The sequence below is a fragment of the Coregonus clupeaformis genome, chromosome 28, assembly GCF_020615455.1.
Source record: "Coregonus clupeaformis isolate EN_2021a chromosome 28, ASM2061545v1, whole genome shotgun sequence".
NCBI classification, from domain to species: Eukaryota; Metazoa; Chordata; class Actinopteri; order Salmoniformes; family Salmonidae; genus Coregonus; species Coregonus clupeaformis.
Genome location: NC_059219.1, coordinates 19,537,597 through 19,565,126, shown reverse-complemented (window position 1 = coordinate 19,565,126; position 27,530 = coordinate 19,537,597). Strand labels below are relative to the sequence as shown.

Genomic DNA, 27,530 nt, shown 5'->3' with positions numbered 1-27,530 from the left:
ATCCACATAATTTTCCTTCCTCATGATGCCATCTATTTTGTGAATTGCACCAGTCCCTCCTGCAGCAAAGCACCCCCACAGCATGATGCTGCCACTCCTGTGCTTCACGGTTGGGATGGTGTTCTTCGGCTTGCAAGCCACCCCGTTTTTCCTCCAAACATAACGATGGTCATTATGGCCAAACAGTTCTATTTTTGTTTCATCAGACCAGAGGACATTTCTCAAAAAAGTACGATCTTTGTCCCCATGTGCAGTTGCAAACTGTAGTCTGGCTTTTTAATGGCGGTTTTGGAGCAGTGGCTTCTTCCTTGCTGAGCGGCCTTTCAGGTTATGTCAATATAGGACTTGTTTTACTGTGGATATAGATACTTTTGTACCTGTTTCCTCCAGCCTCTTCACAAGGTCCTTTGCTGTTGTTCTGGGATTGGTTTGCACTTTTCGCACCAAAGTACGTTCATCTCTAGGAGACAAAACGCGTCTCCTTCCTGAGCGGTATGACGGCTGCATGGTCCCATGGTCTTTATACTTGCATACTATTGTTTGTACAGATGAACGTGGTACCTTCAGGCGTTTGGAAATTGCTCCCAAGGATGAACCAGACTTGTGGAGGTCTACCATTTTCTTTCTGAGGTCTTGGCTGATTTCTTTTGATTTTCCCATTATGTCAAGCAAAGAGGCACTGCGTTTGAAGGTAGGCCTTGAAATACATCCACAGGTACACCTCCAATTGACTCAAATGATGTCAATTAACCTATCAGAAGCTTCTAAAGCCATGACATAATTTTCTGGAATTTTCCAAGCTGTTTAAAGGCACAGTCAACTTAGTGTATGTAAACTTCTGACCCACTGGAATTGTATTACAGTGAATTATAAGTGAAATAATCTGTCTGTAAACAATTGTTGGAAAAATTACTTGTGTCATGCACAAAGTAGATGTCCTAACTGACTTGCCAAAACTATAGTTTGTTAACAAGATATGTGTGGAGTGGTTGAAAAACGAGTTTTAATGACTCCAACCTAAGTGTATGTAAACTTCCGACTTCAACTGTATATTAAGGAGAGGACACAGGATAAAGGATTAAGCCTTGAAACATGGATTGTGTGTGTGCCATTGAGGGTGAATGTGCAAGACAAAATATTGAAGTGCCTTTCAACAGGGTATGTTAGTAGGTGCCAGGCGCACCGGTTTGAGTATGTCAAGAACTGCAACACTGCTGGGTTTTTCACGCTCAACAGTTGCCCGTTTGTATCAAGAATGGTCCACCACCCAAAGGACATCCAGACAACTTGACACAACTGTGGGAAGCATTGGAGTCAATATGGGCCAGCATCCCTGTGGAACGCTTTCGATACCATGTAGAGTCCATGCCCTGACGAATTGAGGCTGTTCTGAGGGCAAAAGGGGTTGCAACTCAATATTAGGAAGGTGTTCCTAATGTTTGGTATATTCAGTATACTCTATGAGGGGAAAAAAGTATTTGATCCCCTGCTGATTTTGTACGTTTTCCCACTGACAAAGACATGATCAGTCTATTTTTTTAATGGTAGGTTTATTTGAACAGTGAGAGACAGAATAACAACAAAAAAATCCAGAAAGACGCATGTCAAAATTTTTATAAATTGATTTGCATTTTAATGAGGGAAATAAGTATTTGACCCCTCTGCAAAACATGACATAGTACTTGGTGGCAAAACCCTTGTTGGCAATCACAGAGGTCAGATGTTTCTTGTAGTTGGCCACCAGGTTTGCACACATCTCAGGAGGGATTTTGTCCCACTCCTCTTTGCAGATCTTCTCCAAGTCATTAAGGTTGAGGCTGACGTTTGGCAACTCGAACCTTCAGCTCCCTCCACAGATTTTCTATGGGATTAAGGTCTGGAGACTGGCTAGGCCACTCCAGGACCTTAATGTGCTTCTTCTTGAGCCACTCCTTTGTTGCTTTGGCCGTGTGTTTTGGGTCATTGTCATGCTGGAATACCCATCCACGACCCATTTTCAATGCCCTGGCTGAGGGAAGGAGGTTCTCACCCAAGATTTGACGGTACATGGCCCCGTCCATTGTCCCTTTGATGCGGTGAAGTTGTCCTGTCCCCTTAGCAGAAAAAACACCCGCAAAGCATAATGTTTCCACCTCCATGTTTGACGGTGGGGATGGTGTTCTTGGGGTCATAGGCAGCATTCCTCCTCCTCCAAACACGGCGAGTTGAGTTGATGCCAAAGAGCTCGATTTTGGTCTCATCTGACCACAACACTTTCACCCAGTTCTCCTCTGAATCATTCAGATGTTCATTGGCAAACTTCAGACGGCCCTGTATATGTGCTTTCTTGAGCAGGGGGACCTTGCGGGCGCTGCAGGATTTCAGTCCTTCACGGCGAAGTGTGTTACCAATTGTTTTCTTGGTGACAATGGTCCCAGCTGCCTTGAGATCATTGACAAGATCCTCCCGTGTACTTCTGGGCTGATTCTCACCGTTCTCATGATCATTGCAACTCCACAAGGTGAGATCTTGCATGGAGCCCCAGGCCGAGGGAGATTGACAGTTATTTTGTGTTTCTTCCATTTGCAAATATTCGCATCAACTGTTGTCACCTTCTCACCAAACTGCTTGGCGATGGTCTTGTAGCCCATTCCAGCCTTGTGTAGGTCTACAATCTTGTCCCTGACATCCTTGGAGAGCTCTTTGGTCTTGGCCATGGTGGAGAGTTTGGAATCTGATTGATTGATTGGTTCTGTGGACAGGTGTCTATTATACAGGTAACAAACTGAGATTAGGAGCACTCCCTTTAAGAGTGTGCTCCTAATCTCAGCTCGTTACCTGTATAAAAGACACCTGGGAGCCAGAAATCTTTCTGATTGAGAGGGGGTCAAATACTTATTTCCCTAATTAAAATGCAAATCAATTTATAACATTTTTGACATGTGTTTTTCTGGTTTTTTGTTTGTTTGTTATTCTGTCTCTCACTGTTCAAATAAACCTACCATTAAAATTATAGACTGATCATGTCTTTTGTCAGTGGGCAAACGTACAAAATCAGCAGGGGATCAAATACTTTTTTCCCTCACTGTATATATATACTGTTGAAGTCGGAAGTTTACATACACTTAGGTTGGAGTCTTTAAAACTCGTTTTTCAACCACTCCACAAATGTCTTGTTAACAAACTATAGTTTTGGCAAGTTAGGACATCTACTTTATGCATGACAAGTAATTTTTCCAAAAATTGTTTACAGACAGATTATTTCATTTATAATTCACTGTATCACAATTCCAGTGGGTCAGAAGTTTACATAAACTAAGTTGCCTGTGCCTTTAAACAGTTTGGAAAATTCCAGTAAATGATGTCATGGCTTCAGAAGCTTCTGATAGGCTAATTGACATCATTTGAGTCAATTGGAGGTGTACCTGTGGATGCATTTCAAGGCCTACCTTCAAACTCAGTGCCTCATTGCTTGACATCATTGGAAAATCAAAAGAAAATCAGCCAAGACCTCAGAAAGAAAATGGTAGACCTCCACAAGTCTGGTTCATCCTTGGGAGCAATTTCCAAACGCCTGAAGGTACCACGTTCATCTGTACAAACAATAGTACGCAAGTATAAACACCATGGGACCACACAGCCGTCATACCGCTCAGGAAGGAGACGCGTTTTGTCTCCTAGAGATGAACGTACTTTGGTGCAAAAAGTGCAAATCAATCCCAGAACAACAGCAAAGGACCTTGTGAAGAGGCTGGAGGAAACAGGTACAAAAGTATCTATATCCACAGTAAAACAAACTGCACATGGGGACAAAGATCGTACTTTTTGGAGAAATGTCCTCTGGTCTGATGAAACAAAAATAGAACTGTTTGGCCATAATGACCATCGTTATGTTTGGAGGAATAAGGGGAAGGCTTGCAAGCCGAAGAACACCATCCCAACCGTGAAGCACGGGGGTGGCAGCATCATGCTGTGGGGGTGCTTTGCTGCAGGAGGGACTGGTTCACGTCACAAAATAGATGGCATCACGAGGAAGGAAAATTATGTGGATATATTGAAGCAACATCTCAAGACATCAGTCAGGAAGTTAAAGCTTCCAAATGGACAACGACACCAAGCATATTTCCAAAGTTGTGGCAAAATGGCTTGAGGACAACAAAGTCAAGGTATTGGGAGTGGCCATCACAAAGCCCTGACCTCAATCCTATAGAAAATTTGTGGGCAGAACTGAAAAGGCGTGTGCGAGTAAGGAGGCCTACAAACCTGACTCCGTTACACCAGTTCTGTCAGGAGGAATGGGCCAAAATTCACCTAACTTATTGTGGGAAGCTTGTGGCAGGCTACCCGAAACGTTTGACCTAAGTAAAAAAATGTTTAAGGCAGTGCTACCAAATACTGCCTCAATGAGCTACACAACTGTTACGGAACTCAGTGTTTAAGTGTCAAGCAGCTCATGTTGAAGAGGAACCACAGAGTCAACAAGGGACAAAAGCAAAACACGTTTAACCAATTTATTCATGAATATACATACAGTTATTGAGTACATTTAGTATTTTGTAGCATAGCATTTAGCTTTGACAACAGCTGCTCAAGAGAATCCACAGACCGAATCCAGTCGTGCCCCTAGAATAGTCCAGACTTCTTATTTAAATCTCCCACTGAATGCAGCAGTATTCCCTAGAGCTCCACTAGCAACAGCAGCGAGGGTGCCACCACCCGACATACATCTACAACATGGCTGTTTCCACTAAAGGAAAAGGATGCAGTGGGTTGGCTTAAGCAACTTATTCTTTCTGTTCCCTGACTAAGTATTGCTCTTACATGCTTCAGCGTGACCTGCCGGGTGGGGTTGGTTACAGAGAGAGCGGCCGACAGACAGGACTTCTACCAGAACTCATCGCCACCTTCCCTTCACAGTGATAAATTAGCCGTACGCTCAGGGGCCTGACAGGCAGTCTAGATTCAAGAGTTATCCTAACCTCGAGAGTATGTTACAAAAGTCTCAAAAGCCACGACCACATGCCAATGGAAGCCTGAATTTGGTGGTTTTCTTCCTCAGAAGAAAACTTGTTCCGAACCTATTGCTATCAGAGTATACAAGTCAAGTGGGATTCCCAAATTAAGGGTAATGCACTTGGAGATTCACGTATTGCAGGGAAAAGCCCAATAGGGCGCCAATCGTTGGGGCGCAGTATGACAACGGCCGCCACCAAAGTGCTGCTCACTTTCTGATTTACACAAGGGGTACTGGACTGACAACTAACCATTTCAGAGGACACAACTGATACATGACTAAGTAGTACAAAGTGCTATAGAAAAAGACAAGTCACAACTGTGAGCTAACAAGAGCCTGAAGCAGATGATTGGGCACGTGTTGCCCCCTGCTGGTGAACCCTTGGAACTGTCCCTCGTCAAATCATCTGCAATGTTAGGAGTCTGACTGGGCAAGACAAAGCGGTGTGTTGGAGAGAAAAAAAGTTGCTTCATGCAAATTAAAATTCAGAAAGAGCGTTAGGTATTTAATAGAAAAAAATAACTTGCAGACTTGTCTCATTAAATTTAGCAGCGCTGACACATGGTTCTGTTTCTTTAACAAATCAGACCATTGAGTCGAGGTAATATTGATCCCAAGAGAGCATTCAAACTTCCGATGCCTGTCAGTCTGCAAACTGGAATGTTTTACATTGACAACTTGATTTCAGCCCACTCAAGCGGCTAATAACAGCTTCCAACTGGCCGAGAACCGCTTGCCCTGCTCCAAATGGCATGCTTGAGTGGCCAAATGTGCACCTGTGTGCAACAGGCAGCGATTCGTCACATTAGTTTCTTTCCTTAGCCGTGACTAAAAGCAGGGTTTTGCTTCGACAGTGCTCGAGGCCCCACTAATACAATGACAGACTTCAAACTCACGACTTCAACCTGAACTGACCGGTAACTTTGGTAGCGCGAGGGAAAAGGAACAGGTTGGCCTTCTCATCACTTGCCTCAATGCAGTCTAACCACAGCTGTTGTCCAAGAGCAATACAACAAAAACTTCACAAGAACCCAAACTAGTTTAGCAGTGAGAGAAACAAGATCATGCTTTGAGAGAGTTTGTGGCATTCTAACTATTTGTACAGGAGGGGGGAAAACGGTCTAGTAAAATACTATGCATATCGAGCCACTGCTCACATTATATTAGGAGTTTTCTGTAACAAAAATCTTGAAACCCTTTATTTTTATTTCTACCAAGAAAAATACAAAACATTATAAGGCGTAAGTAAGTGTTTTATTTGAGAAGCTGTTACAGTGCAGTTGACCCGCAGCCTTCACTGCTGCTTGCACTCGGCTGGGGGATTTGCGTCCTTCTGCAAGAGACCAAAAGAGAGGAAGTTAGAGCTAAACTGAGATACAACCGCACTAATCCCCCTCTCTCACACAGGTTAAGGCTTCACCATTCAGACTTTTTTCTATGTCCAATTGAGACGGACATTGACAGGGCACAGGGCAACGTCATCCTGGCACTGAGGCTAGAGATATCTGAACAGTGACCTGACAACACTCCACACAATACTAGTATGTCCTTAAAGTACGCCACTGGAAATAAAACGGCACTCTGCTTTGGTATCAGACCAGAGTCCGGGGTGTGTACTACCGACTCAAATTCAAGGTCCAAGACACCATCAATGGAGACGGGAATTTAGTGGTGAACATTCAAATTGGCCTATTATACATTTGAAGTTTAATAACTACTTTGAGAGCCGTCACTACTGCTGCATAGAACCTCCATACTGTAAACACAATAACCAGTAGTGTTTGTAACAGTGATGTAGTGCATACGGTCATCCTATGGAAGATGTAAGGGGGGTTGCACCACTGATCTCATAGAGCCTCTCCATTCTTTCACAGGGTAGGAAAACAAAATGAGATCTACTGGCAGCAATGCAGGGAGAGTGCCTTTTACGTTCTCCCCTCGGGTGTAGTTCGTCTGAGGAGGAGACGTAAATGTCCGTGCACACAAGGTAAACTAGATGGATGGGGAAGAAATGTGGGGTGTAACTAACTAAAATAAATCAGACACTACAACCAGAACTACATACACCTACATGGGTCAACAGCTCTCCAGGACAGAGGGGTGAAGCCCAACTTCAACTCAGACTTTCACTTAGGTCGTGCATTGATGTCAGTGGGAGACCCGAGTGAAAATTTGACTTAAGTGGAAGTTCGGATTCACCCCACACAGTCTTAACACTTCAAGCATGTCCAATGAGAGACGGACAATTAACAAGCACCCTTCCAGATCGAGACTACAGTCTCTGAAGTGAATAATGAAAGAATGAACGGAGCGAAGGCTTAAGACACTCAAAAACATCAAAATCCACAAAACAGGTGTGACGAACGTTGATCTATTCTTCTCCAAACCAACTTAAATATTGGAGCTGGAAAATATTTTTGGTACAAAGACGAATATGGTCAAATTGGAGGAAAGTTTAACTAGCTTCAACATACAGAAGAGAAAACAACTCAAAAAGGCGGCGCCCACTACGATTAAAGGAAAAAAAACAAGCCACTATGTTAGTTGTAAGTGCAGATGGAGGTGGATGCAAGGAGATTGAGGGATGGAGGGGGGTCAAAATGAGGTGTGGGAGGGAGGTGGGGTGCGTTAAGCTGACAATTCACAAGCTGTACCTACCAGGAGAGGGTTATTTTCTACAGACATCACTTAAACCTAGTGAGGAAAAATTTAAAGAGTATAGCTGACAAAAGGTGCCAAGTGATTGGAGATGAACATTAATGAATTAAAGGCAAAAAAATGGCAGAATACAGAATTCAAGAGGCTTTATACAGCAAAGAGAAGGAGGACTGTTTCCATTCTCATCAGTCGCCCAAACAAATCAAATAAAGCTTTGGGATGCAGAGCTATGAAACTAACAGTCAAAACCTAAATATATTTAGTATCTGATTGCCAATTTACATGCAGTCTCAGTTTAGCAAGAATGTAGAGAGCAAGTGGAAGCATGCTTTCAAGGCATTCCATTGAAAAGAAAAGTGGAAAACATTCCCCCTGACCAGACACTCACAAAAAAGCATGTGGAATTAGTTTCACTTTGATTAGGTTATTTTGAAGTGATATTTTGAGACAGTTTAGAAATACCATTCTCTTTACTATAACTCTCATTCTAGCGGTTTCCTGGACACAGAATGAGGCTAGTCCTGGACTAACGCCTCGATCATACCAACAGCGTCGTCGTTGCATCATCATCTGGATGTGTGTGCAACAAAAGTTCAACATTCACCTTCTGCTACCAGTTCTGTCAAGCTATCTACGCATACAGTTTGACGGATACGTTAAGACAAATCCAACTTCTGCACCACACAGAACGCCCTGCTGCAAGGCAAACGCAGCGTTCCATTGGAAATGAATGTACTTCTGGTGTACCAAAACGCAAATGTAGAATGATTAATAGTCCAGGACCAGGCTTAATGTGTGTCTGGAAAACAAGCCCTTACAGTAGAAGCAAGTCGAGTGAAAGTAGGTGACAGGGAAACGTGTTCCGACGGCTGTGTGGTCTGATGTGACGTTGGATGCACTAGTATATACACAGAAAAATACATCCAAAATGGTGGCCGGTGTTCATGATGCATTTGGAGTACAGTACCGGTATGTATTCTATTCTGTATGTTGAAATCTGATATTTCTGATCATTGGTCTCATATTAGGTCATGTTAACGTCAACAGTAAGCTCTCCCACCCACCTTGGGATCATAGTCAGGATCATTCTCCTCTTCACCCTCCTCCTCACCCTCCTAGAACACAAGAGGAAACTGTTTAACACTGGAAACAGACGTCGCCTTGAGACAGACGTCACCTAGCTAAGATCATTAACAGGACTGGGTTAGTGAGAGGACACGGCTAAGGTCATTAACAGGACTGGGTTAGTGAGAGGACACGGCTAAGGTCATTAACAGGACTGGGTTAGTGAGAGGACACGGCTAAGGTCATTAACAGGACTGGGTTAGTGAGAGGACACGGCTAAGGTCATTAACAGGACTGGGTTAGTGAGAGGACACGGCTAAGGTCAACAGGACTGGTTAGTGAGAGACACCAAGGTCAACAGGACTGGTTAGTGAGAGGACACGGCAAGGTCATTAACAGGACTGGGTTAGTGAGAGGACACGGCTAAGGTCATTAACGGTGTGACCAGGTGAAGAGCCCTAGCTAGCTAAGACCTTACCTCGTCATCAGCCTCCTCTCCCTCCTCATCGTACTGCAACAAGAAGACACCATTGTTAGGGGGATACATGTGAAGGCAACTGGCTCGGTTCAGAGGTCTAGGACAGGGATGAGGCCATTACACACAGGCTGTGGTGTGTACTCACATCGTCATCGTCGTCCTCGATGGCCTCCCCCGTGAAGTACAGCACAGCCCTGGGGACGATACGCTCGCGGATGAAGTGGCCAATCTCAAAGTCTGCGGCGAGGACAGCCTCAGAGTCCTCGTCCTGGAGGGGCAAGAGTCACCGGTACGCCAGTCAGAGCTATGAGACTCACCATTCAGCCACTCACCACACCAGTCAGAGCTATGAGACTTACCATTCAGCCACACCAATGTCAATAGAAAGACTACACTGCACCAGTGGTTGAATTGGACTGGAACACACCGGTACCGAGTAACACCCCAAATGTTCTACTGCTTGAGTTCCGGCACCTCTTATAGAATATTGGCAAGAAAATATTACATTAAGAGAAATATTGAGTTGCGGCACCCAAAATAAATACCGGCACTAATTTCAGTCCACTTCAAGCACTACACTAGACAATGGAAACCATTAATTACCAGCTCTCCACTTTCAGGGACATCAGGCGGGGTGAAGAAGTTGAAGAAGGAGTCGTTGGGGACTGTCTTGGTGACCGTCCTGACTGTGCCACGCCCCTTGTGTTTCTGCTTCTTCTTGATAGTCTTCAATGTGATGTTCTTGCCCTTTGTCCAGTCGATCGGACAACTGCAGGGCGAGAGCGGTGGACACCAGGGTTACAAGGAGAACAGAACAGGACTAAACACACCAACCAATGACTAGTGTAGATGTTGCTTTGAGCCCTCAAGATTAAGTCCCAATGTTAATAGAACCCACTCCAACATGGTGCATGGTTAAAAAGGACCACTTCTTTTCCATCAGACCGGACAGACCGATGCATTATTCACCCATGTCTCCAAGTGTTAAAATACAAGGTAGTCTGTTGTACTGGCCAAACAAGCAGCCAACATAGATAGGGGTGCATAAACACGATTATCTTATGTTAATTCAAAATTATTTTAAAAGGAGATATAACCCCCCACCCAGGAAACAAACGGCAATGTTAGTGCCTGCAATGACTGTCCTAGAGCTGAAATAACCAAGAGGCACTGACAAGACTCTCAGCTTTGGATCTCTAGTTTGATCTAGCATCCTTCCTTGTCCCAGAGGCTACGATTAGCAACTAGGGGGTTTACGAAGGATGCACCATAGGATTAAGAATACTAATTGAATATGATCTCTATGGGACAACACAAGGACCAGTTTAACGGAGCATGTCTTACCCCGTGCAGCCCATGATCTCCGGCCCGTCGAAGGAGAAGGGGTCGCTCTCGTCAGGCTCAGACCTCATCTTGTAGGTTTTTGTCAACAAAGTGTTTGTGAAGAACTCATTAGGCTCAAAGTAGAATTCTAAAGAGAAGCTCTGGAGGGAGAGAGAGCGAGAGTTGGACATTGGGAACATTAGCGGGAATATTCTAGATTCATTGGCTTTCAATACATTGATAGAATGTCTAGTAGAGAAATACGGTGCAGACGTACCATGGGCTGGCCTGGGTCTGAGAATTTGACTTTGATATCTTGTAAGTGCTTGAGGATGGGTTCATCATGTTCCTGTAAAACACAACACATGAACACCAGCCTGAACATTGGTATGGTATCTAGACAGAAACACCTTAATGTTGGACTGGTCTTTCTGGCACCAACACGCACACTTGTCTTTGCTTACTAGCACTGATTTAGCTGATAGCCGCTTTATTGAGGAACGTTTTACTTGTAATGTGGTCGTCTTACCTACCTCAAATACACTGACTAAGTCACTCTGGATAAGAGTGCCATTTAAAAATCAGTGTTTCCCAACTCCAGTACTCCACATTTCTGCTGTAGCCCGGGACAAACTCACCTGATTCAACTCATTGAGGGCTTGATGATTAGTTGAATCAGGTGTGCTGTCCAGAACTCCCAACAGTGTGCTTTATGTATATGGGATCTATTTTTAGGGGTGAAACTGCTTCGTCAAACCTGTAGGTGGTGATGAAGCCTCATCTTTCAGGAGTAGCAGCAGTAAATGTCTACTGACCTACTTTCCACTACTGCTCTCTTGTTTGTGTTCCTGCTCTGCCTCTCCCCACCTACCTGCAGCATGTCGCTGAGCAGGTCCACGTTCTTGAAAACCGTTAGCCAGAACTCTGGGATGCCTTTGGGGTCCTCCTTCTCCTCATCCTTCTTCTCCTCCTCCACCTTGGCCTTCTCCTTCATCTCCTCCTGGAAGAAACGGGCAGGAGGACGATCAGTAAAAAGGGGATTTTATGTACCATTTCACTGATGCCTATAAAACCGATAAATTCACCCCTGGTTAAAACTCAAACTAGGCAATATTCCATCCTATATTGCACATGTAAATCTAACACATCCACCACACAAAATAGCTATGTAACCAAAACAGTCATGGTACACCCTCCTGGCCCTGGCATGCTTTAGGACCAGACAGTAGAGGTCCCCAGGTTAGATAAATAAGACATGCAGGCATGGAGTCACCTGTACCTGCTTACTTACTGTCAACTCTTCCTCCTCATCAGCCTTCCATTCACACTCCTCCTCTGTGGGCTCATAGGCTGCTTTAACTATGTCGCTGCGCTGGAGGGAGAGAGGGGGGGTAAACAGTGAGTCCCTGTAATGCCAACAGCCAGAGGGAGGACAAAGCAAAACATTAACAAAAAGCCCAGAAAAGTGATCTGTTTAAACCAAGATAAATGGAATATGGGCTGGGGGTGCCAAGACAGCGCATTATTTACTTAAGACAGCAGTTTGGCCGCTCCGTATGTCTGTCTGTCTGTGTGTGCACGCATTCCAGCTTTGCTCCCCCCCCCATTTTCTCAGCTCTATCTGCATCCCTGGAACGGGCTGCAGCTCTTTTGTCAGAGGATTCTGCTAAATCTCGAGTCAGCATCAAGGAGCGGACTGGGGAGAGAGGGCAAAAGCTAGAGTCTGTCAGCGTTGGATAAGCAGCAGCAGGAACTACACATGGGCAGAGGAGTGACTGATCAACACTTAAAGACTGAGAATACTGGGGTGTATTCATTAATAACAACAATTTGGTGGGTGCATATATATTCGTCCTATTTCACACGCGCGTATTAATATTCGTGTTTAAATAGGATTTTATTTGGGGGGGGGATATCCCAACTCTCCTGAGTCGCCATCGGAGAGTCAGGTCACGCCAAATAACTATTTGGACTCACACGAAATGAAACAGGGAGGGACCTACCAGGATCTGTCCAAAAAGAATGGCTCATTTTACTACGGTGTGCACTAACGAACGCAGCCCATGCACAAAGTGCCCAGTCTAACAAATGCGGCATGGTTCCAAGGTACAACGAACGGGAGAATGTATTGGATGTTGTTACAAACACAATAGGGGTGTTCCTACTTTGTCGAAGAGGGGTTGGTAGAGAGCGGCGTACTTTCTCTCCAGTTCGTGGACCTCTTCGTAGAACTTGGCCTCAATGTGGGCGCATTTCACTTGTAGATTCTTCAGGGCGTTGACCCGTCTCTTCACTACCTTTGGTAAGCTGGAGACGGGGAGAGAAAAGGGGTCAAAATTCCACACGGTGAAAGAGTACATCTTGACTGTCCCCAAAGATGGTGGTATATACTGACAAGATACTAGAGCCTCCGCTATGACAACGGGAATAAACGTCTAACGAATGACAAACACTTATGTATGAAGACCTATGTATACGGACGCTTTTTATGCAGAGGGACACAGTGCCAGGGAGATTGGACTTGACTGCAGGACCTAGTATCTCCCACTAGGCATACATAAGCAACCATAGGACCCAGAAGTAGAGGACTACTTCCACTGAGACGGCATGGAGAAAGACAAACTATACACTAAATTAAAAACATTCCCGTTTTATGTAATGGCCCGGTCACCTCAGCCTTGGCTTTATGCAACCACAGCCAAGCCCCTCAGGCACAGCACCCCACTGAGGGGAAGCTAGGAGATATTGTTAGATTAATTTGTATTTTAAGAATAATGACTAAAGGATTTCACCCCAAATACAGTATAAATGTGTGAACTGTGTTAGAATTATAATGTATTGTCAACCTACTAACAGAGGGGGGCGGGACTAAACATTCCAGGGTGAAGGGGACTGAGAAAATGGGTTTCAGGGGGCCTCCTAGAGGTGGGCGGAGCAGGGTGCCTTTGTGTGGAAGGAGTATAAAACAGTATGTATGTGTTTTGGGCAGCAGAGCTCTCCATGAATAAAAATACAGATAATCCTTGTTGGTTGTGGACCTTGAATCATTTATGATTAAAACCAGAGCCTTACAACCTCTGGTAATGATTCAAGCTTAGGTTGAATTAGAGATAGAAATTCTCGTAACAGATATGAAGAACTGGCCTCCACTGACAGAAAAATATTATTAAAGGGTCCAGAACCATATTAAGACAGCTTTGCCGAAAAGTGAAATTTATCGGAGTCTTCAACTTAAAACAAGCTCCGATATCTGGAGCCGTATGTACCAAGCATCTCAGAGCAGTGCTGATTCAGGATCACATTTAATAAAATAACATGTACAGGGTTGACCTGATCCCAGATCAGCACCCTTATACGGAGACACTGGAGACCAGGTCAACGTAACTCCACAATTGTTTGTGATCATTGAACCGCCGCCAGCCTAGCCGTGCTCCTAGACAACCACTAGGACGGACGGAGAGGCCGTGCTCCTAGACAACCACTAGGACGGACGGAGAGGCTGTGCTCCTAGACAACCACTAGGACATAGGGTGCGGAAATGATTGAGGACCAAAAGTGTATAAGCAGCACAGCCATGCGCTCCAATGGTGAACAGGGCACAATTAATCTGTTGAGGTTGAACCGAGCAATACCACAGCGGCTGAAGGCCAGCACTTCCATTACTCAAGATGGCCGAATTCAACGCCCGCGCTGCAACGCTTAGGTACGGCGTTGGGCCAAGAAACCCATGCCAAGAACAGTTTAAACTGAGATTTCCATCATTTAAAAATGGCAGAGGCAGAAACGATGGCATGTTTATACACAGATTATAGGGTGTCCACCCACTCTGCCCAGCGCTTTGGTGGTGATTTAATTTCCCTTCCTGATGTTATTTTTTTTTTTTTACCAAGACAAATGATTATTCATGTTCTGAATCATTATATGGGGTCTTTCTTTAACATATTAACATTATATCCAAAAAGTCTGATTTCGTAACATAATACATCCAATAAGCATATCTGTTGACAGTGGTACAGGTTTCTCGTAACAATTTGCAGATTTCACATTTTGTGGCCGTCTTCAAAGTTGTTTTCGCGGGTTGAAAAAACCTCAATTAGCATGACAGGAGCTGAATTAAAATATAAAAAGCTTTGAAAATAGTTTGATAGACTGAGTACACCAAATATTAAGAACACCTGATTTTCTCACCCCCCCCCCACCTGCCCTCAGAACAGTCTCAATCATTCGGGGCATGGAATCTACAAGGTGTCGAAAGCGGGGATGCTGGCCCACGTTGACTCCAATGCTTCCCACAGTTGTGTCAAGTTGGTTGGATGTCCTTTAGGTGGTGGACCATTATTGATACAAACTATTGAGCATGAAAAACCCAGCAGTGTTGCAGTTCTTGACAAACCGGTGCGCCTGGCACCTACTACCATACCCCATTCAAAGACACTTAAATACACTGCTCAAAAAAATAAAGGGAACACTAAAATAACATCCTAGATCTGAATGAAATAATCTTAAATACTTTTCTTTACATAGTTGAATGTGCTGACAAAATCACAAATTATGAATGGAAATCAAATTATGAATGGAAATCAAATTTATCAACCCATGGAGGTCTGGATTTGAGTCACCCTCAAAATTAAAGTGGAAAACCACACTACAGGCTGATCCAACTTTGATGTAATGTCCTTAAAACAAGTCAAAATGAGGGTCAGTAGTGTATGTGGCACACCAGCACACAGAGCAGACCTGAAGGACTACAGTTATGGCGGAATGCAGCAGCTTCCTATCACTGTGGCAGTGGCCTTGCTTGAGGAAATCCCTGAATGGAAAGCATTGCATTCACATACTCAATCACACACAGATAAGTGATTACCTAAAGGATGGGAGAGTACTAGGTCCTGCAGTCAAGTCAAATGAGAACTTTTAAATAACTATTTTGTCAACCTATACTATAAATAGTAGCTGAGCTTTTGGTCAGTCAACCTTTACCAGAGCAACGAGTGTGCAGAAACCTTTTCCCAGTTTTGTGTGTAGGTTAGATTCTGCCTATTATCAGCCTAGACTACCAATACACATTTTACACAGACATGCTGTCAGAGTGATGTACCGGCGATTGAGGATAGAACCAGAAGACGGGGAACATTCTGGCACCGAAGACATAGCACTGGCCTTGTTATCCCTCCATAACATACACACACGCGTACAGGGAGACAGCGTGCATGCCAAGAATGGAGGTTTATAAAAACTAAATAAATAAAAAGGGCCACTACCTCAGTGAGACCAACTTCTGTTGGTGTCTTAACATCTAAAGCAGTGCTGCATATCTAGGCTAGTCCCCCAGGGCTGCAAAGTGGGACAGGGTCAGGCTATGGCCACAGTTGCAGGAACACTGATTAAATCGTAGATGCATTCAGCCATTGTCTGTTGCCCATCATCCATCAACGGATGACTTCCATTGAAAAACGATTGGCTCGATCCAGAATCTGTATCGCCGTAGCCTCGGAGTCTCTCCTGATTTGGGGTCTCACCTCTCCATGTATCCTGACGGCGAGCCAACCAGGCCGTCCAGCCTCTCCTGCAACGCGGCCAGAATCTGTGGGTTCTGCATCATCTGCACGGTGAGCTGACGAGCTGAGGAGAGACGGACAAGGCCAGACACTACCGTCAGACACAGACAGCCATTCATAGCATCAGACACCATACAGACAGGATACAAGGACAGAAAAAAAATAGAGTGAAGGCAGGGGGTTTTCTGCATAGGAAATTATTGGGTGGGCCAACGCAAATATTTTCAGCCCACTTAAAAGGCCAGACAAAGTAAAAAATAAAAATGGATCTAGAAAAACTCCCGGTGAAGGGCTGGCTTCTTGGTCAACAGGTTGCTCACTTTGCTTGTCTAGTTACTGTCATCTTCACTGATCTGACAGTATTGAACAGGTCAAAGCATGCTTCTGCCATATTGATCTGACAGTATTTAACAGGTCAAAGCATGCTTCTGCCATAACGCTGCCACCTGTCAAACCTCTTCAGATCAATGCAGATGAATGAGAGGACAAGGAAAGGAAGTCACTTCACACTATTGACGCAGAGCCCTGTGGTTCCTCCACAGTACATCTGACTAGGAGGCAATATTCCCAGAGTGAACAGGGAGACAGCAAAGGGTATACCGCTCCCCTGCCTCACTGAAGTTTCATCTAACACTGGATTTAATCCCTGTTCATACTGAACCATGAACCAGGTTCCGAACCAGTTCCAAAATAATTCAATTTCTATCAAAGTAAGTTGGTGATAAAAATGTACTTAGTGATCAAGTCAGTTGGTAAATTGTCCGAGCCTGCTTGAAGACTCAGGTTGGACTAGAGCCCATAGATGGACCATTATAGGTGAAGTCTTCCCTTCCACCAAACAGGAGAAAATCTATTCATAATAGCTGTTACAGAGAGACATTTCCATGGTGGAGAACAAACGCTTTGCCCATGGGGCGAGGAGGGCGGCTGCTGCATAATTTACACAGTGAGCTAGCCAGCAGGTATACTCTGCCTGCCTTGATTTTCCTATGCCACGCTTAAACTCCTTACGCCTTGGATTTGTGGGCCCTGCCGTGCTTGCGGTGTGTCCCAAAATGGCACCTTTTCCCTATATAGTGCATTACTTTTGAGCAGGGTTTATAGGTCTATGGTCAAAAGTAGTGCACTATATAGGGAATAGGGAAAAGTAGTGCACTATATAGGGAATAGGGAAAAGTAGTGCACTATATAGGGAATAGGGAAAAGTAGTGCACTATATAGGGAATAGGGAAAAGTAGTGCACTATATAGGGAATAGGGAAAAGTAGTGCACTATATAGGGAATAGGGAAAAGTAGTGCACTATATAGGGAATAGGGAAAAGTAGTGCACTATATAGGGAATAGGGAAAAGTAGTGCACTATATAGGGAATAGGGAAAAGTAGTGCACTATATAGGGAATAGGGAAAAGTAGTGCACTATATAGGAATAGGAAAAGTAGTGCACTATATAGGGAATAGGGAAAAGTAGTGCACTATATAGGAATAGGGAAAAGTAGTGCACTATATAGGGAATAGGGAAAAGTAGTGCACTATATAGGGAATAGGGAAAAGTAGTGCACTATATAGGGAATAGGGAAAAGTAGTGCACTATATAGGGAATAGGGAAAAGTAGTGCACTATATAGGGAATAGGGAAAAGTAGTGCACTATATAGGGAATAGGGAAAAGTAGTGCACTATATAGGGAATAGGGAAAAGTAGTGCACTATATAGGGAATAGGGAAAAGTAGTGCACTATATAGGGAATAGGGAAAAGTAGTGCACTATATAGGGAATAGGGAAAAGTAGTGCACTATATAGGGAATAGGGAAAAGTAGTGCACTATATAGGGAATAGGGTGCCGTTTGGGACAACTCCTCGTGCTGCGGCGGAGCAGGGACAGGGAGGAGGGGAACGCAAAATGTTCTTAATCGGTTCTAGACAAGGGACGTTCCTACTGATGACGAGTGTCATTTCAGAAATCGGGCGATAATTAGGATGTTTGTTAGGCTCTGGCCGTATGAAAGTCTCTGCTGTCAAGTGTGTGATCATTGTGACAGATCGCCGTGGCGGGAGACAATAAGCGTTGCTAGGCTATAAATACCTGGGGGAGAGACATCTAATTCAGTCTACAAAGGACTGCCAGTTATTCATGATGATAAACAATTCATGATTCCTAATCTTTCAAGGACAGGTAAACACATCTTCCATTTCAGATTTCAAAACTTAGTCAATGTGGGCACAGAGGATTTTAATTAAACTGTCAATCTAACATTAACGACTGACCAGCAAGCAGAGGCTCATGTCACAAGCCCTTGCTCACCAGCCAGACACTGCTGGTAAAACTGATTGATTTCACTGCTGGTTGTTCAGTTGAAGTCAAAAGGTGGGCACAGACATCTAACGTTTAACAACAATCCCAAGTGCTTCCTCATCGGGCAGTGCTGAGCCTTACCTTTACTGTTGACATCCTCTCCAGTCTCCTCCTCTTCCACCTCCTCCACATCCTCCATATCTGCCGGGTCCAGCTCAGCCTGGTCCTTACTGCACATAGAGAGACGAGGGAATCAGCCAAAACACAGAGAGGAGTATCAGCCAGAACAGACTCCTGGAGCTTCTTTGGGAGTGGAATTTTACAAAAGCTTCAAATAGAAGTGCACTGTTTAGATGGCATGTGACTATATCTATTGTGTAGAATAGGGAATCGTCTCAACTCTAATAATTACTTCGATACAAAAGTAGGGGTGTGCCAGACAACACTAATACACGGAGGCCTCCACACAGTACATCTGACAGACTAGGAGGCATGTTCCCAGAGAGTGAACAGGGACACAGCACAAAGGGTATTCCGCTCCCCTGCCTCACTGAAGTTTCATCTAACACTGGATTTAATCCCTGTTCATACTGAACCATGAACCAGGTTCCGAACCAGTGCAAAAAAATAATTACATTTCTATCTGAATAAGCCCTTGATCAACATAATGACAACCATGTGGCGTCAGGCTAACATGCTAGCATCCGCACCGCAGTTAGTCTGGGGCAAAATTGGGTGATGTTGCCCTTAGACACTGATCTTGGGTCAGTTTTGCATATTTCCCCAACTAGCGGTTAAGGTTAGGATAGGGTGAGGGGAAGCTGATGCAAGATCTGTATATAGGGGAAACTTCACCCAGAGACGCCTGCAGTCAGTCGGGACCGTATATAATAAGGTAGATGAACGGATAAACAGTTGACTGTCCGTGTGATTGGCTGCCTCATCCCTGTGGTGTGTGTGACAGCCACAGGACTGCAGGACCAGCGTCAAAGCCCATTACTCAAACTCAGGGAGGTGTCTGCGAGTGGCCGGAGGGAGCCAACGTAACCCAAGCCCAGGCGTGGCATCCCAAGCAGCCCCGGCTGAGTAAACAGCCACCTCGAGCCACGGCCCAGCGAGGACACGTCTCCGCAGTGAGATCGACAGCTGGCCATCCTCCTCAGCTACAGACACAAGGGAAAGATGACTGACTCAGCTCTGTGGCCGTACGGACCAAGCATCGCAGCGTTAGAGTGCTGATCTAGGATCGGGTCCCCCGGCCCATGTTATTATATTCGCTGTGTTCTAAAATGCAAAACTAACACTACACTGAGACGCTTGATACACACATCCACCGGTGTCTAATATTTAACAGATACTGATAATGGATAATGGCATTGCTAAACACAAGAGTATGTACATCGGACTAATGTCAAGATTTCACCCAACACTTGTGTGCCATTTGCTGAATTGTGTTTTGGTACAGTGATGCCATGGGTGAACAAATCTGACTGTGCTAGGCTGAATGACTGGTTTCCTTGCGAACCAAGAGATCCACAACAATCTGAACCTGACAGGTTAGCTTGCTGATGGAGGCCTCGTTCTGGAATACCCTGGAGGTTGGACCAACAAACATTGGCCTGAAAGAAGAAAATAAATAATCCACATGGATTTAAACACACTGGTCGCTATATGCAACAAGGTGTTAAACAGCACATTAGAATAATGGCTTCCTGGCCAGGCTACACAGAATAGAGGGTACAGCCAAAATGACAGAGCGCATCGGACCTCAACACACCTCCAATGACAAAGGGGGAGGGTAATTAGGGCCATATAAAATCAAAGATGCAGAGAATGCGGACGGAAACACTGAATCCAGACATTAAAAAGGGATTCAACAATATTGAAACATTTATTTAACTTAGTAGGGAATCAACTAAATGTACTGAAAATTAATTAGCCGAAGTTTATCATAAGACATGAACAGAATGCATCTGAACTTTAAGAGGCAACGCAAATTTCCCGTCAGCATGTGCGGTGCGCGCCTACCACTTTCTAGCCATTAGCAACGATGACAATGAAAAGTATTCTGGTAGACGGAAAGGCTTCCCCAAAAACCTTCAATTAAATGCTAACTACAAAGTAGCCTATGCTTACCTGGCAGAATAATAGCATGATTATTTGCATCAATCCAGTGGGTACTTGTTTTGCAAACTACCATCACGTGAGCTACAAAAACACAGCTAAACAGCCTTTTGCTAGGGGCACACTGGAAATAAAAGGTAACTACACCCAGAAATGTCACTTTCACAATTTTTTCCCCAGACCTCAAAAATGGTCTCCTGATGTGGTTTAAGCATTGTTGTGGACTTAGAACTTCACATTTTGGTTTTCTATTTAAAAAGTGTCATTGAGAGCAAAAACCTGACTCAATCAGACAAAAATAGGTAACGATGCAGAGGTGGGATTGTTTTTGCAACGGACACTTAATACGGACACTTAATACGTGTCTTTCCTTGTTGCACAGAATGCAAGCTGCACAGCCAATCAAATGGAGAGGATGCACTTACTTGTCCATGTCTGCCATCTTAGCCAAGTCTTGAGTGATGCTGCTGCAGAGAAGGAAAGAGGGAGAGTGTTAGATAGACAATGGGGGGGGATAATGTATGATCCATGCTACTTTTGACAATTGTTAATTCACAGCAGGCAATCGATATGTTCACTTAAAAGGGCTTATGGGGCTAGAATATTTTATTGAAATAGGCCCAAATGACTTATATGCAAGACTACCATTACATTGCCTTGTTTGATAGTAGCTTTACAACAGGCTGCATAATATAATATCCTTAAGTTCAATAGAGTTGAGGACATCTCCATCCCAGTGTGTAGCAAACTGTCGTTAGGAGCTTTGTGGACTAAAGCACCAACAGGAGGGCTGGACATCTTATTCCAAGCACTCCGCTTGCTTACAGCAAAATGGCCACCAACTGTAATCCTACCCCAGCTTCTCCTCCTCCCACTCCCAGAGGAAAACAAAAGAGGGCTGCTTTTGGCCCCCTGTCATGTTGGTTAGTGAAATGTGCATGAAAGAACTCCCAAGCGCACAGCTCACTGACAGCCCTGTTAGCTGTGCTGAGGCATTAAGTAATATAAGCCTTAGTTATATCATCCTACATATCTCAACCCCTTGCCCATCCCATTTGGTATATATGTTCAGAATATGAGTTCTGCAATGTGCCCTGGGCTGGGGCTTTGGTTGCTGGCGACACTGGGGCTGCCATCTGATAACAGCACTGCACCCAAGCAAGGCACTGTTTAGAGCTGTTCCTCCCCCATAAACCTCCTGGCATGGAGGAGAGAGCAGAGGGGGACTGGAGCTAGGCAAAGCTCCCAATCCTAGAGGGGGCGGAGATCACAGGTAGTAGTTTACCCATCGGTCCAACAGGCCTTTCACACAGGGCCAGTACCCCTCAACACAATGGAAAAAGGTACACAGCTGGACCCCCTCAGACTTGCACTTTAACCATACATGCATGTGAAGGCCTCTCTTACAGAAGGTTGACAATGAACAAAGCCATTAGTCACATCAGGCATTGAATGAGGCTCCAGAACCATCCCCTGGGGGGAGAACATTTACCACAGGGTTGGCACACATGGAGAAACACAGGAGAGCCAGATCAGCTTTAGCTCACACTAGTGAGAAACTCTCAACCACAACAGTGACCAAAACTCAGATCCAAAGAGATATGGCATTAGGTTATGGATTTGCTGAAGGGTTCTCTTTACTGCTGTGGTATTAGGTTGACATGGGTCTTCAAATGGGCCTAAAAGTGGTGAGTTAAATACAAAGCGGCCGATATCCAAATTGTGGTCGACTGGACTAATTACAAAACGATACCATCTTAATAGCTGCCAGGTTGACATCAATTCTGGCTCCCTGGAATGAGTGAAAACAAATTCAAACCACAATATTCTATTGGGCAAGCTCTGACGTCTCCAGTGTAGAAATCTCAGTGCAGCTCAATCAAATCCAATGTGAAGGCATGGCTCTCAATTGAAAGATGCTTGACAGAACTAAAAAATGCCCCTTCACTGTTTACAACACAACCTTCACTGTACTTAAAGAGTGAAGTAAGGGGAAATCACATTTTATAGCGCCATATTCATCTCAAACCAAGGGTGCTGTATGATAAAGCAGTATAAAAGGTTTAGTGGCCTGGTTCAAGATATTATTATTATAATAATAAAATTGCATCACTGAAGAAGCTACACCATACATAATTGTCAGGGAAACTGTGCCATAATTAACCAGTCAGCAACATTTTGTTCAACACTGCTGATGTGGGCCGGCCGGCAATATGTGAAATGCACGACTAATAACTGCTGACCACCTCCACCTCACTTTCTCAGTCTCCATCTTTCAGCAGCAACTCTTCTCTCCCTCACCACACCTTCCTGCTGGCTTGTGCCAATTGGTTAAGGATCACACAGGCTGCCCATCGCTCACCTGCGCAGTTTAAATAGGACAACTGAAAAGCGGTCCAAAAATCAACTGTTAAGCAGCCAAAAGGGAGATTACCAGACAGAGAGGATCATTCCAGGCCAAATCTTTGGTCTTTGAATTTCCAAAACCCCACACAGCACTACCTTAATCATATTTTTGAAAGCGTGGACCGATACCATTTGGATCGACCTGTAAAACACTGAGCCCAACTTTACGATGTCTGGCCTGGGAACAGACCAAAAAGACAACATTCTCCACCAATGCGTTCTCCTCCACCATAGCAAATTATTAATGCCAGAGCTCTTAATAACCATATGAAGCTCGGGAAAAGCAACAGCACCACTCAAATACAGAGACGCTGTGACTGCATTTTAGGCTTTGACATTGATTGATAAAGTAGATTTCCTCTGATAAAATGAATTTAGGACGATCCAAACTGCCGTTTAGGCCTGAAACAGTCAACTAGGCATGCCACTAATGCCTTAGGCATGATACGTCGCTGTGTAAAGAACGCTCCACTGTCAAGGGGTACTACAATCATAATTCAGGAGTCAGTGTTGGGGGAATAGTGAACTACATACATGTATACTGAACAAAAACTATAAAACGCAACACTTAACGATTTTCCTGAGTTACAGTTCATATAAGGAATTCAGTCAATTGAAATAAGTTAATTAGGCCCTAATCTATGGATTTCATATAACTGGGCAGGGGTGCAGCCATGGGTGGGCCTGAGAGGGCATAGGCCCACCCACTGGGGAGCCAGGCCCAGCTAATCCTTGTACTCCTGAGTGGCGCAGTGGTCTAAGGCACTGCATCGCAGTGCTAACTGTGCCACTAGAGATCCTGGTTCGAATCCAGGCTCTGTCGCAGCCGGTTGCGACCAGGAGACTCATGGGCGGCGCACAATTGGCCCAGCGTCGTCCAGGGTAGGGGAGGGAATGGCCGGCAGGGATGTAGCTCAGTTGATAGAGCATGGTGTTTGCAACGCCAGGGTTGTGGGTTTGATTCCCACGGGTGGGCAGTATAAAAAAATATGTATTCACTAACTGTAAGTCGCTCTGGATAAGAGCGTCTGCTAAATGACTAAAATGTAATCAGAATGAGTTTTTCCCCAAAAAAATGGATTTATTACAGACAGAATTACTTGGTTTCATCAGCTGTCCAGGTGGCTGGTCTCAGACAAACCCGAAGGTGAAGAAGCCAGATGTGGAGGTCCAAGGCTGGCGTGGTTACACGTAGTCTGCGGTTGAGGCTGAGTGGATGTACTGCCAAATTCTCTCAAACGAAATTGGAGGCGGCTTATGGTAGAGAAATGAACATTCAATTCTCTGGCGGACATTCCTGCAGTCAACATGCCAATTGTACGCTCCCTCAACTTGAGACATCTGCGGCATTGTGTTGTGACAGAACCGCACATTTTAGAGCTGACTTTGGTCCCCAGCACAAGGTGCACCTGTGTAACGATCATGCTGTTTAATCAGGTTCTTGATTAAACAGCATGATATGCCACACCTGTCAGGTGGATGGATTATCTAGGCAAAGGAGAAATACTAACAGGGATGTAAACAAGTTGGTGCACATTTGAGAGAAATACGCTTTTTGTGTGCATGGAAAATTTCAGGGATATTTTATTTCAGCTCATGAAACCAACAATAGATATGTTGCGTTTATATTTTTGTTCAGTGTAGTTTAACAAGTAACTTAACATTTTGCAGTACACCTCCAGTGTGAAGTAATTGATAGCTTGGTAAACTATTTTAAGAGTAGCTTCCAACACTGTCTGGAGTTATGTTATAGCAACAGTTCCAGGAATACCTTGCAAGACAAAGCATCTGAGACATTCAAAGATTGATACAAGAGTAGCTATCATTCATAGCACGATCATCAAGGGCTAAATCAATGGTAAAATGTTCTACAACAAAAATGTCAATGTCCCCTTCGCAGGAGCCGTCAGGACCAATATCCATTCAAAACGTTGCGACAATATTGTTGGTCCACCCTCGTTTCTTGACAAAAGTTAGCTAGGTTCATTCACTTGATTCTGGGCCTTTCCATACAATAGTATTGAAAAATACAAACTACTATAGCTAGCTTAATCTGTAGCTAAAGGTAGAATACCTAACGAAATTAGCTAGGAATAATATTGTTATGTTGCATTGATAAGGAATGGAAGAAACGACGGCAGCTTTAATATAATAAATAATAATAATATGCCATTTAGCAGACGCTTTTATCCAAAGCGACTTACAGTCATGCGTGCATACATTTTTGTGTATGGGTGGTCCCGGGGATCGAACCCACTACCTTGGCGTTACAAGCGCCGTGCTCTACCAGTTGAGCTACAGAGGACCTTTAGATGTGATAACAGCTGAAACATTGATATTGTTTGAGTGTAGTCAACCCCACTACATTTTACTAACAAAGTGAAATAAGCAGATATTCGGTGATTGAAATCCCCCAAGGGTACACAAGTTACATCCCTTCAAAGAGCCTCTCAAACCCAGCGACCACGTGTTGCATGCTCAAGCCAAGGCAAGCTATGAGCAATAGCGCTCACTGACAAAGAAAGCTGGCCAGCCAGCTAACTTAAATAACATACATATGTGCTTAGCGAACTACCTAGCCTACCACTGAAATGTACAAATTCCGTAGTGTCTCGCTAGCGCAGTATTAACGGATACATTTGCTGTAACGTTAGCTAGCTAATTGTGTATGTTCCCCCATTTTCCAGCTAGCTAACTACTTAGCCAGCAAGTCAACAATAGTAACGTTAGCTAGCTGTAAGTCGCTCTGGATAAGAGCGTCTGCTAAATGACTAAAATGTCAATGTAGCTAGTTACAGTTCCCTAGCTAGTTTGGCGTACGCAGTTTCATTGGGCAAGTCCTCAACAGTGACAGTCCATCATTGATTGGCAACGTGACTTGCTGGGCACATAGACACCCTCAAATAATATATAACCAAAATAAGAGAAAACTGTTAGCTAGCTTTGTGGCTATCGAAGTTAGCTAATTAACTGTAAACAGGTCAAAAAATATCACGCTAAATGACGGAGACATGCGTTCCATTTTAGAGTGTAGCCTGCTAATTAGCTGTATAACTCGCGCAGTGATCAGACAAACTTGTACCCGCCACATCTCCCTCCCCTCACTTAACTAACGTTATCCTCCCTAAGGCTAGTGAACAAATAAGGTCAAGTCTAAATAAAACACGACATTCGATAAAAACCAATAACTGAATGACGCAAATAACGATTATTCTTCCAAATAGCGTTACCGCTTTTTTTATTTACAATACAACGTATCGAACAGGGCAGAACATTTGCCATTTTCATCATCGTGAACGTAGCTAGCTAACACATCATGGTGGAGGCTCTCGTCTGTCAATGGCTGCTACTAGCCACCCGACTTAGCTAGTTAGCTGGCAAGCTATCGGTCCATTCTTCCCGACTACATCCACACAAATATTGAGTTCAATACGATAAGAACAGCCCCATATTCGTACCCATCTAAAAGTACTATATATGCACCCCTCTGTTGTATTGCTACGGGGTTTTCAAGTCATTATCTTACCTTTAGCTAGCGCCTTGACTAGGTGGATCTGCGCAGTGAAGCGGTCCCAAAGAAAAAGACTCCGCTCTTATGGCGGTAAAAGAGAGAGCGATCCCGCCGCTTGCGCTCATATACATCTAGCGTCATCACGTAAACCAGGGCAACGTTCAGTCTATGGGAGGGGCCGGTCTGGAATATTTGATGAAAGTGTTCTGTCACCATCGTCATCAGATATGTATAGTCAATTCACCGCAAAACACGTTCACTTTCTTCTGCAAGATGCATGCTTGCATCACATCTTATGTCACCATGTCAACCAGACCATAGCAACGTGCAATTTCCCTGGGTCCCAGACAGTATGGTCCAATTAGAAGGGTGATTTTTAAAAATCAAATCAAATTGTATTTGCCACATGCGCCGAATACAACAGGTGTAGACATTACAGTGAAATGCTTACATACAGCCCTTAACCAACAATGCATTTATTTTTTTATAAAAAAGTAAAATAAAACAACAACAACAAAAAAGCGTTGAGAAAAAAAGAGCAGAAGTAAAATAAAATAACAGTAGGGAGGCTATATACAGGGGGGGTACCGGTGCAGAGTCAATGTGCAGGGGCACCGGCTAGTTGAGGTAGTTGAGGTAATATGTACATGTGGGTAGAGTTAAAGTGACTATGCATAAATAATTAACAGAGTAGCAGCAGCATAAAAAGATGGGGTGGGGGTGGGGGGTAGTCCGGGTAGCCATGATTAGCTATTCAGGAGTCTTATGGCTTGGGGGTAGAAGCTGTTGAGAAGCCTTTTGGACCTAGACTTGGCGCTCCGGTACTGCTTGCCGTGCGGTAGCAGAGAGAACAGTCTATGACTAGGGTGGCTGGAGTCTTTGACAATTTTGAGGGCCTTCCTCTGACACCGCCTGGTATGGGGTCCTGGATGGCAGGAAGCTTGGCCCCAGTGATGTACTGGGCCGTACGCACTACCCTCTGTAGTGCCTTGCGGTCAGAGGCCGAGCTGTTGCCATACCAGGCGGTGATGCAACCAGTCAGGATGCTCTCGATGGTGCAGCTGTATAACTTTTTGAGGATCTGAGGACCCATGCTAAATCTTTTCAGTCTCCTGAGGGGGAA

General features: G+C 44.4%; 1 protein-coding gene and 2 non-coding genes across 8 annotated transcripts; all 3 read right to left on the bottom strand.

Annotated features, from left to right (window-relative positions):
* Positions 1 to 4,476: 4,476 nt before the first annotated feature.
* Positions 4,477 to 26,528, bottom strand: LOC121543364 (nucleosome assembly protein 1-like 1-A). Of its 6 annotated transcripts, XM_041853175.2 has the most exons (15): positions 26,423 to 26,528; positions 20,916 to 20,957; positions 18,508 to 18,596; positions 16,037 to 16,166; positions 12,683 to 12,824; positions 11,797 to 11,889; positions 11,389 to 11,517; positions 10,795 to 10,866; positions 10,539 to 10,678; positions 9,798 to 9,963; positions 9,340 to 9,462; positions 9,195 to 9,227; positions 8,716 to 8,766; positions 7,652 to 7,687; positions 4,477 to 6,326 (listed from the first exon to the last, which is right to left on the bottom strand). In XM_041853175.2, the coding sequence occupies exons 2-14, from the start codon at positions 20,930 to 20,932 to the stop codon at positions 7,682 to 7,684; spliced, it is 1,191 nt and encodes a 396-aa protein (XP_041709109.1). In that variant the 5' UTR covers positions 20,933 to 20,957; positions 26,423 to 26,528; the 3' UTR covers positions 4,477 to 6,326; positions 7,652 to 7,681. The 6 variants fall into 6 exon arrangements, with proteins under 6 accessions (XP_041709109.1, XP_041709105.1, XP_041709107.1 ...); XM_041853171.2 differs by lacking the exon at positions 7,652 to 7,687; XM_041853173.2 differs by lacking the exon at positions 7,652 to 7,687 and having other exon boundaries at positions 11,809 to 11,889.
* On the bottom strand, positions 10,333 to 10,462 carry LOC121543991. Its single transcript, XR_005996056.2, has one exon. It is a non-coding gene; the product is annotated as a small nucleolar RNA SNORA14 (small nucleolar RNA).
* LOC121543986 lies at positions 15,608 to 15,743 on the bottom strand. Its single transcript, XR_005996051.1, has one exon. It is a non-coding gene; the product is annotated as a small nucleolar RNA SNORA57 (small nucleolar RNA).
* Positions 26,529 to 27,530: the final 1,002 nt, after the last annotated feature.